At 29.3% G+C, this 11,766-nt stretch overlaps 1 protein-coding gene across 34 annotated transcripts; it reads left to right on the forward strand.

Moving 5' to 3' along the window:
• The first annotated feature begins 2,215 nt into the window (after positions 1-2,215).
• On the forward strand, positions 2,216-11,766 carry LOC107920551 (uncharacterized). Of its 34 annotated transcripts, none has more exons than XR_005922889.1 (8): positions 2,226-2,451; positions 2,726-2,760; positions 2,850-2,890; positions 4,371-4,429; positions 5,405-5,488; positions 9,214-9,293; positions 11,129-11,192; positions 11,468-11,760. XR_005922889.1 is itself a non-coding variant. In XM_041108927.1 (6 exons), the coding sequence occupies exons 1-6, from the start codon at positions 2,393-2,395 to the stop codon at positions 11,468-11,470; spliced, it is 291 nt and encodes a 96-aa protein (XP_040964861.1). In that variant the 5' UTR covers positions 2,216-2,392; the 3' UTR covers positions 11,471-11,760. The 34 variants fall into 34 exon arrangements, 12 of the variants coding, with proteins under 12 accessions (XP_040964861.1, XP_040964858.1, XP_040964860.1 ...); XR_005922882.1 differs by lacking the exons at positions 4,371-4,429; positions 11,468-11,760 and adding exons at positions 5,606-6,143; positions 6,232-8,736 and having other exon boundaries at positions 2,234-2,451; positions 9,214-10,383; positions 11,129-11,312; XR_005922883.1 differs by lacking the exons at positions 4,371-4,429; positions 11,468-11,760 and adding exons at positions 5,606-6,143; positions 6,232-8,736 and having other exon boundaries at positions 2,238-2,451; positions 11,129-11,312.

Genomic DNA, 11,766 nt, shown 5'->3' on the forward strand with positions numbered 1-11,766 from the left:
TACTTCAAGATCAAACATATTATCTAGCCTATACATGCCATCGGTTCAAAGTTCAAACTTATAAAATACTGAAAAAGTGATTGATAGTGTGATGAAGTTCCTTGACGATCCCCGAGCTCTTAACTAGCTTCCAAAATCTATAAAACAACTAAAGAGCACACACATATTAAGCTTAAATAGCTTAGTAAGTCATAAGCAAATAAAATTATTAAATGAACATTAGTATTATAATTTCAACTAGGACGAATATGAACAATCTCAAATACATATAAATCACTCTTTTATCATGCTTACTTTATATCATCATCACAAGTATTATACTTACCTTATTTTCATGAACATTTAACTTTGCACGTACCTGAACCATTTAACTCGATTTCACATTCGATATTATCTCAGCATTGCCCGTTGAACCATTCGGAATCAATAAGGATACTCAGATAGCTCGAAAAGCTCGTATGATGCCAACGTCCCAGACGTGGTCTTACATGTAATCAACTATTGATGCAACTGTCCTAGACAGGGTCTTACACAAAATCATATACGATGCCAATGTCCTAGACATCGTCTTACACGTAAATCTCAAATCAATGCCAACGTCCCAGACGTGGTCTTACACGAAATCACATATCGGAGTCCTATGTCATGACATAAGTATCCTAACTATTCCTAAGGTTTGTACGGAGCTTTTGGACGTCGTAATTCGATCGATTCATGCTCGTAATAAATCATTCCATGCTAAATTCAATTCGGCAATGTAGTTATACATACATACAATTCAGTTCGGCTATGTACATAATAAATACATTCAATTTAACATCATTTATTCACTTATGAACTTACCTCGTACGGAGACGAATGAACCGGAACGACTAATCGACAACTTTTGATTTCCCCCGATCCAAATCCGGTTTCCTCTTTTCTTGATCTAATTTAATACAAATTTAACTTATTTAATCACATATTTACTCAAATTTATCCAAAAACACATAAAAGGGCAATTGCATTTTAGCCCCTAACATTTTACATTTTTCACAATTTAGTCCTTATTTAACAAAACACAAAATATTCAAAATTTCACCAAACTCAAATATAGCTGAATTTTACTAAGGTTCATAGTAGCCCATTTATTTCATTTATTTTACATTTTGACCCCTCAATTTACAAAATTCACAATTTAATCCTTAATACACATTTTTACTAAAAATCACTTAATTAAACATAATAATCTAACAACTTATTTTTATTTTCCATCATCAAACAACAAAAACAACAATTTCTCATCAATGGAAAATCACAAAATACACAACCAATTCAAAAATTCAAGCATGGGCTAGCTAGTATTCAAAGCAATGATCTCAAAAACGTAAAAATTATTTAAAACTAAGTAAAACACATACCCGAATCAAGCTTCCAAAGGTGCCAAATATTCAAAGCTTTCAAAGCTTTATTTTCTTCTTATGTTTCGGCCAAGAAAGATGAATGCATGACCATTTTAGTTTTTGTTTTATTTTATTTCATGTTATTATACTTTTTACTATTTTAACCGTAAGTATTTAATTAGAAACTATATAATGGTTGTCCATATTTGTCCACTCAAATATTTAATGGTCAATTACAACATAAGGACTCCACATAATAAAAGCCATAACAATGTAGCACTTTAACAAATAGCTAGCCACTTTTGCATTTTACGCAATTAAGTCCTTTTATCAAATTGAACACGCAAACAATAAAATTTTCACACGAAACTTTCACACATATTAATTCACATACTGTAAACACTAAAAATAATATTAAAATAATTTTACGACTTTAGATTTGTGGTTCTGAAATCACTATTCCAATTTAGCTAAAACCAGGTTGTTGCAGACAACTTGTAATAATAGATTATATACTTTTTTCTTTCATTAGGTTTTTATCCCATAGAGTTTTTTCTAATAATTTTTTACGAGACATTTTTATTAATGGACACCTAATGAGGAGTGTTGTAAATCTATTGATAAATGGATGTTCATAACCTCAAATTTATCTTATTGTAACATTTAAAGAATGAATACCCATAACCCCTAAATTCATTTTCTTGAAACCCCTAAATCATTTACAAGGTACCTTAATATTCGTCTTTAATGTTTTATGAATTATGGTATTTAAATCCCTATAAATAGAAAACATTTACAAACTTACAACATGTTTGGCTACCTACCTATTAAAAGTCTTCCCACATAAACAGATGTTTGGTTGAAGGGAATACACTATTACGGGTGTATTCCATTCCGGGTTTAAGCAGAAAATTTTGGGGATTTCTATTCCCTTCTCTCTACACTCTTTACCCATTCATTCCCATATCAACCCTATTTTACCCTCACAAATTCTCACTCAAAAACACTCAATGGCAGCCATTTCTTGCTTCCTCCGACTTCGGCATTCCTCCCCTTCATCCAAGGTCAGGTAAACATTTTTTGGTATTCTTGTTAATTTTTTATTTGTTTGTGGTTTAAGGTAAAAGATGAAATTCTAGTTTTTTTTCCTCCTTTCTTTTGTTTTACTTTATTTTAGATTTTTTTTACTTGATTGATCATCTGGATGTTTATGGGTTGTCGGTACGGTTGATTTGGGGTTTCAGATTATAGTTTAGGGTTGTGAATTTCCTTTTTTTTAAATTACTTATTTGAATTTGATTGATGGAACCTTGTGTTGGTAATAAGTTTCGACTTGGTCGTAGGATCGGCAGTGGCTCTTTTGGAGAGATCTATCTGGGTTCGTCCCATGCTTCTTTCTTTTTTCCCTTTGCCTATTTGAGTGTAAGTTGGTGTTTTTTTTTAATTTTTTATAATCTCCCTTTTCAGGTACGAACCTTCAAACCAACGAAGAGGTTGCCATTAAGTTTGTGAGTAGTCTTTGTTTAAAATTTACTTTCTATTTTTGTTGATTTTCTTGCTTTTTGGTTGTTTTCTTGTATGGTGACTGTAGTTTGTTGCTTTTAAGTTTTAAGTTTAACATTCTAAAAAGTAGCGATGTAGTTGCTGCTCTGTTTAGGTTTTAACCTGACCTTGTTTCTATTAAATTTCATGTGTTAACTAATGTTTAGAACTTAGTGATGCAGTCGAGCCATGTTGTCATAATGTTAAGGTAATGAGTTGTGGAAATCTTTTATTCATTAGTTAGTTGGCTTCTAGCCGAGGTGCATGTGAAGGAGAAATTCTATTCCGATTTCTTTGAGGTGGTTCAGGGGAAGCATGGAAATTGTGCTGATGTTTGGAGCAACTTGACATTATGCTTATGGTTTTTCACAAACTCCGGGTAAAATAGAAAGCATATTATTAGTCATGGTTCAAAATGATGGGATCATCATATCTCATCAGAAATAGGATTAAATTTGTTAATAAGTGAATATTTGCATCATAGTGGACAAGAAGAACATGCTCTGGATGGTTATATCCTGAGATAAATAAGGTTGAATGGGGTGACTTTCTTTTTAGTGTTGATTACCGATTTATCATTCTATGAATGTTGTTCTCAGTATTTTCTCTCACTTGGTCTAAATTCATTTAATGTTTATCAATAAATCAATTATGCTTATATGTTTCTGTCAGAAAAAAAAAGGCTTCATCTAAATGTTTAAGTGGTGAAAAGGCTTTGGAGGAATTGCCCCTAGCAAAAAAAATAATAATAAAAGAAAGAAACGTTGCGGCTAATTTTTCAAAAGCTATGAGATCTGAGGCCTTTCTCATTTCCTTCTACCACTTTTTGCAAAATACCCATTTTTTATATTTGATTCTTAAGTCATTCTTCTTTTACATAGTTGTAGTTTTGTGAAGAATGATGATGTATGCACGGGGCTTTTAGCAGCTGTAGTCCTGATGCAAATTTTCTATTAAGTAATTAGCAAAATGACTGATTGGCAATGTGTTTTTCTCATTAGGATGTCTTGTTTGAGTTTTTTTGGCTTACTTGGTCTGTGAATGTTGCCAATCCCACTGAATATATCTTATTTGCAGTTTACAATATAAAAATGCATAGTCTTTGTTGCTAGGTCTAATCATTGATACCTCTCTTGGAACAACTCAGACAAAGCTTTGTCTTTCCTAAATGCAAAATGTATTTGCTTTGGGATAGGCATGTTAAACTTTGTCAGGCCTTTTATGATGCGCTTCATGTGTTGATTTCATCAATTGTAACATCGTCCTCCTCTTAAATTGCTACTTTGAAGCATTGAAAATTTAGTTGCCTGAGAGTCACACTTTTTACTACTTTCTTTCTTGGTGCATTAGTTAGTTTGTGAGAGGATTATGTCCGACATTTTTAGTTTAATTTCCACCTTTGTCCCTACTTTCTGTTTGAGTATTTTAATTTGATCTATGTTTTAGCTAAAGGAGTGGTTGAAGGTAGTAACAAGGGGAAAAATATCACTCAAGGGTGTGCTAAGGTAGCAACAAGACAATATATACATGTTAAACTACATTTACAATTCAGATTTGATCTTTTTACTTTAAACAAGAACATTTTGGTTATATTTAATTTTCGATATGTTTTTATTTTTGATATGTTTCATTTAAAACTATTTTTATTTTCGATATCTTTAATTTATGTTATATTTAATTTTGGTCTTCAAACAATGTTTTATATTACTTATATTGTTTGATTAAAAATTATAATTAAACAATGTTTCATATTACTTATATTATTTGATTAAAAATTATAATTAACATTACAAAAATTATCTCAACAAACGAAACAAAAAAAACAAAAAGCAAAATGCTACAAACAAATCATGTTATGGTAAGAATGTAATGTATATGGAGTTTTTAGATTTTATTTAAATACAAATAATAATTGAATATTTTAAAATACATCATTTTTAAGATATTTAACACACTATATACCTATAATCGAATTGAGTTAATACAAAATAAAAGAAATTAAGACCTTATTTTCTTTTCTCATAAAAATTATTAAATTCATATTATTTTTTTCCTTTTACTAATTTTAACTATTCAAACAAAATAATATATATTTTTCTATTTACAATTATTAATTCAAATAAAACATTAGTTAATTACAATGTGAGGATGAATACAAACTTTTTAGAAGGTAAATTAAAGATTGAATATTTTAAAAATTTTCATATAATATATGTATATTTCTGTAGAACTGGAAACTATGTTATTTGGATGTGGATATGTTAAATGGGCTTTTTTAAAAAATAATTATTAAACGTTAGTCATTAATTAATCAAATCCACAAAAACACATTCTTTTCTTTTCTTTATTTGTTTTTTTTCTTTTTTGGGTGATTGTTAAATAAATGAATTTCAAGTTTTTTTACTTGCTAAGATAGTTGTAATTTCTATTTTGTGCTTTGTAAAGATTCTTAATATGTATTGTTCATTTTTCTTTGATAGTGTGTTATTGCTTCCTCTTCTTCTTTGGCTTGTTTGATTGCTTCCTCTACCCACAGTTGAGCGTCTTGTATTCATTGAATCACTGTAAGTTCTTTGGCAATTAAATTCTTTGATTTTATTTTACTGTTATTGGAATTAATATTGGAGAAATGTGACTCTTTTACTACGATTTGAAGATATGTAACACTTAATATCTTGCAGTAATGGCTCGTCTGCCTTTAATAGTACAAAGTGTGAGGCGTAAAAGAATTGGTCTTACATTGACAATATGGTTGCAAATGTGTACAATTGTGAGTTGGTTCTTACTTACATTGGGTGTCATCCATAGCCTACATACTTATAGACCAAGGATTAGATCCTATATGTTAGATTTGTTTGCAAAACGAGATTATGTGAAAAGACTTGTATATGATAGTGACGAGACCTGTATTGAACAAGTTAGGATGAATATAATTACCTTTTTTAAACTATGTGAGATGTTACAAACTTTAGGAGGATTGAAGTCGTCAAGGAACATGCTTGTTGATGAGCAAGTGACAATGTTTTTACATATCATTTCTCATCACCTTAAAAATCGAGTTATCAAGCATCACTTTAATAGGTCAGGGGAAACCGTTAGCAAATCATTTCACAATGTTTTAAATGCTGTCATACGCTTACAAGATGTGTTATTTAAAAAGACAGAGCCAATTACTGCTAATTCTACAGACCCATGGTGGAAATGGTTCAAGATATTGGAGTGAGTTCTATATATAGCTTGTACATAATTTAGTTGATTTAGATTTAAATATTGTATCCTAACGCAAGGTTTTATACATGTGATGTAGAATTGCTTTGGTGCTTTAGATGGAACTCACATCAAGATTAGGGTTCCAGCAATTGATAAACTTAGATATCGAACGCGAAAAGGTGACATAGCAACAAATAGGTTAGGTGTTTGTACACCTGATATGCATTTTGTTTATGTTCTTCCTAGTTAGGAAGGTTTTGTTGCTGATGGACGAGTTCTTCAAGATGCCATTAGTAGGAGACTTAGACTAAAAGTTCCTCATGGTAAAGTGGAAAATTAGAGGACTTTGAATTAATCTTTAAGATAATACTTTTTTGGGAATTAACCATGAAAAATAGTTTTTTTATAGGTTGTTATTATCTAGTTGATGTTGGGTACATAAATAGTGAGGGATTTCTTGCACCTTTTAGAGGACAAAGATATTATTTGAATGAGTGGCATCAGAGTTACCAGCCAAGTACTCTAAAAGAATTTTTCAATATGAAACATGCTTTAGCATGTAATGTTATTGAAATATGCTTTAGGTTATTAAAACTTAGATAGGAAATAATTAGGAGTCCATCATTCTATCTTGTGAGTGTGCACAATAGAATCATTATTGCATGTTGTTTTCTCCATAATTTTATTCGAACCTATATGAGTCTTGATCCTATTGAAGCAGAGTTGGGAGAATGATTGCTTAGTAATGTGATAGATGATGATGAACCGAATATCGTAAATGTTCATCCATCAGATGCATGGGCTACTTGGAGGATGAAACTAGCCAACCAAATGTTCGATAAATGGCAAACATCTAAAAATTAGTTAGGTTTAGGGTAAAAATAGTAAACGTTAATTGTTTATGTTATTTCATGTATCTAGTTTATGAAACTTTAGTGGTGTTTGAATTGTTTTTTGTATTGTACTAGACTTGTTGAATTATAATTTATTTCTTTTGATTCATCATGTGTTATAATTTTATAAAGTGTTGACCTTTTGATTCATAATATTTAACTTAATTTTAATTTATTTTTTTTCTTAAGATAGTTATGTTAGGCTTTTCACAATCAAGTGTTTTTCCCTAAAATTCTCGAGGAACCAAAAAGAAATGGGTTCCAGAAGAAGATGCTGTGTTGGTTTCCTGTATGGTTGACTTGCACAATGTTGGAACTATTAATATTGATACGGGATTCAAAGCCGGTTATTTAAATGAGTTGGAAAAAATGTTAGAAAAATTTTTACCCAATGCCATGTTGAAGGCTAAACCTAATCTTGAATTGAGGATTAGGACATTGAAAAGGGATTGGTCAATCATTTACGATATGTTTAATGGAAAAAAAACAATAACGGTTTTGGTTGGGATGAGTATAGGCAGCTTGTTGCTAAAGATCCGATGTGGAACTCATATATAAATGTAAGAATTATTTCAAGTTTTTATTATCTTATTTTGACCAAACTTATATCTAATATGAATTCCTCATTTTTATAAAGTCATAAAGAAGCTGGTCAATTCAAACATCGTAGTTTCCCTTATTATGACTAACTTACTGCCATATATGTAAAAGATCGAGCCACTAGGAAATATGCTTAAACAGCCGCTGGTATTATTGAAGAAATATATGTTAAGGATGTAGCTACTACAAATATTCATGAAGAAAGAAATGATTTCTATGGATGCGAAGTTGATGTTTCTTCGGATGACATGGATGTTTTAGCTACACAACCGCAACCAGCTAGAAATCAAGGTGATTGCACATTTTCAAAGAAGAAAAAAAAATATTTCTGATGCAAGTAATCATATTTCTTCTACTTCATTTCATGATGCTGCTACTTTATTGGCGGAAAACATACAGACTGTTGGCGTTGAAATCAGTAGGAGTATTGCCTCCGAAGTGCTAATTCAACAAAAGTCAGAAATGACCATTCAAGAAAGAGCTCTAAATTTATATCCAACATTATATGAAGTAGAAGGTTTAAATGAGGATGAGCACTATTGTGCATTGAACAAAATTCCAGATCATCTAACACAAATGCTCATTTTCTTTAGTTTACCTTATTCTGTGCGATTGGAATGAGTCATGTAACAGCTCGATTTTGACCCTAATCGGACAAAGTGATTTCGGGACCACAAATTTGAGTCAAAAAAATAATTTAAAATTATTTTTGGTATTTGCAGTATGTGAATTACTATGTGTGAAAATTTCGCATGAAAATTTGATCGTTTGAGTGTTCAATTTGATAAAAAGGGTTTAATCGCGCAAAATGAAAATTTAGGGGTTAAATCTAAAAGCATCTATTTGTTGTTGTCTTTTTAATTAGAAGGTTTAAAGATGCAATTTAACCACTATTTAGATAGTGGGTGGATAAGGTCAAAACTAACCTTAATATATAAAGGTTATAATTATTTTTAATAAGGTTAAATTAGTAAATTACAAATTATTATAATACATAATAGTTAAAACATAAAATATAGTTTGTATCATCTTCTTTAGCCGAAATTGAGATGAAAGAAAGCCATTAAAATGCTTGAAGAAGGTTCGACCATATCCTTGCTTAATTAAAGGTTTGTTTTTGTTCGGTTTTTGAAAATTTTTATATTTTTGAGATCGGTGCTTTGTGTACTACAAGACCCATGCTTTAATTTTAGAATTTGGTGATGATTTTGTGATATGCCATTGATGAATGCTTGAGCTTTGTGATAGTTGATGATGAAATATGAAAGATATGTGAAAGATTAACATGTTTTGTCTTTAAATTTTTGGTGAAATTGAGTAATTAGGGCTAAATTATGAAATTAAATTTTTGAGGGACTAAAATGTGAAATAAATGAAATGTGTGGACTTGTATGAGCACTAGGAACATTCGGCCCTTGTATAGTGTGGGCAAATTTTGTGTATTTTGTGTTTTATGCACTAGGGACTAAATTGTAAAAAGTGTAAATGTCATGGGTAAAATGATAATTTGTTAATTTATGTGTTTTTGGACTAAATTTAATGTAATAATATTTAATTTAGCTCATTTTTAATATATTTAAATCAAGAACCAAAGAAATCAGAGTTGGATCGGGGAAAAGCTAAAGTTGTCGACTAATCGTCCGGTTTCGATTTTTCACTATCTGAGGTAAGTCTATTAGCTATTTAATGTTATTAAATCGGTATATATGTATGTAAATGTATTGTCTTTTTGTTGAACTTTAATTTAAAAGTATATTGATTGAAATAAAATAAAGTATGAATGATAAACATGTATTATTAATGTTCAAATATATATATATAGGTTTATACTTATATAAATCTTTAAATTTAGTGAAAGTATAAATGGTATATAAGTATATACATGTATAAATTATTGGATTAATTAAAGATATGTATAAGATATATGTATATATATAAGGTTCGAATGATTATATAAGTATATATATATGTATAAACTCATGGATTTGATTTGTGATATGTTTGTTATAATTGTATATATAGATTCGAATAAGCATGCAAATATACATGTATGTGTTGTGTATTGAATTTAGATATGTCATTATATAAGTATATGAGGATCGATTATGCATATATATATGTATAAGTTCTTGTTTTGAAATTGAGTATGAATTTATACATTTATATGGTAGATTTGAATATGTATAAATGTACATGTATAATTTCTTGAATTGAAATTAGGTATGGAATTATATATGTATACATGAGGTCGAATGTGAATGCATATGCATATGTATAAGTTTTGTATTGAATTAATGGTATGAAATTATTAGCTTAGATTATTTTAATATGTTCGAATGTTAAATGTATATTATTTAAGTATATTATAAGCTAATAGTATGATAATAGTAGTAGGATCCAAAATATAAGGTTATGTATAAATATGTTTGGTGGAATCATTGAGTTATGAAGCTGGAATTGATAATACAAATTATATATATATCCATGTGTTCAAAGAGAAAGATTATAAGTTTTGAGCTGAATTTTACGTATGGATTTATATCCATAAATAGTTCGAATACGAGATACAACTTATGTGAATTGAGATTTCAAGCTCAGTGCCTAGAAGGCTTATTGCCAGTGAGATAATTCAGACTCTATGTCTAGCAAGCTGGATGCCGGTGAAACAATTCAGACTCTATGTCTAGCAGGCTGGATGCCGATGAAACATTTCGGACTTTAAGTCTAGCAGGCTAAAAGCCAGTATACTGAATCAGGTTTTAAACCTAGTAGGCAAAGTGCTGGTGAATCTGTTTATATTACGTGTTTAAATATAATGGATATGCGAATGAATTATGTCATATGAATTTGAAGAACATGCACATATATTCGGTCATTGGATATTGATGAGCATATAAGCATTCGTTTATTTGTAATTGAAGAGCATATATATATATTTGTTCTTATGCATTTGCTAAGTTTATATATATTCGGATGTATGCATGTGATAATCTATATATATGCATTTAATAAGCATCTACGTATACAGTGAAATGCATTTTTGGTAAGTAGGAATATATTCGGTTAAATTTGTTTGAGGTATATGTATATATATATTCAATGATAATCTTTGTTAAGCATATATATATGCATTCAGCTATTCTTGTTTAAAGTGTACATGCATTCGATTTTAAATGTTGATAATTATGTCAGCATTTGACTATACGTAGCTGATATGTAAATGTATTGGTTGTAAAGTTTGATGAGTATTTATAAATACATTTGATTATATGCATGTCATATATATATATGTACTCTTTGATATGAATGCTATGAGTTCATATATTTGGTTATAAATAAGATGTTTATGAATAACAATATTCAAATGGTAATATATGTAGTATTCGCGATTTCATTAAGTATACGTAGGAAATTATATAAATTATTTTATATTTAGTTATGCTGTAAACTTACAAGGCTATAAAAAGTTACTTTGTTTGTTTATGTCTTTCTGTTTTATAGATTTAAAGATCAAGCTTCAAGCTTGAGGATCGTCAGCAAGATCATCACTCTATCTACTCTCTCGGTATTAAAATGTTTTAAATTTTAACTATGACATGTATAGACTAGATAAATGTTTTGAAGGTCATACTTTATTATATTGTATATTAATTTAATAGCCATACGGAAATGGTTTATTTCCTTATAGATTAGTTGGATTGTAATGTCTTTATTTTGTTTTAAATGATCTAAGTGAAGCTCATAATATGTCATATTTAATATTAGATCAAGTTTATTAAATTTTAAATATTTATATACAATGTATATGTTTTGATTTTGCAATGGTTGTGTTTTGTTCAGTAATGCCTCGTAACTCTAATTTGGCGACGGATACGGGGTATTACAGGTTAGAAGATTTCTTGCTTACCATTAAAAATCATGGTTATGTTGATGATATTTTGGTAACTTTTTGTGTTTGTAATATTTGGATGGTATAATGACATGATAGGATGTCATTACAATGTTGTAACTTTTTGATTTTGTAAAATTTTATAACATATGGATTATGACATATAAACTAATGAAATCATGCAACTTTTTTTTAATATATGAATATTATGTTTGGATGTGAAATATAATTCTCAAGTTATTTATTACTT

Source organism: Gossypium hirsutum, chromosome D13, assembly GCF_007990345.1.
Source record: "Gossypium hirsutum isolate 1008001.06 chromosome D13, Gossypium_hirsutum_v2.1, whole genome shotgun sequence".
Classification (NCBI taxonomy): Eukaryota; Viridiplantae; Streptophyta; class Magnoliopsida; order Malvales; family Malvaceae; genus Gossypium; species Gossypium hirsutum.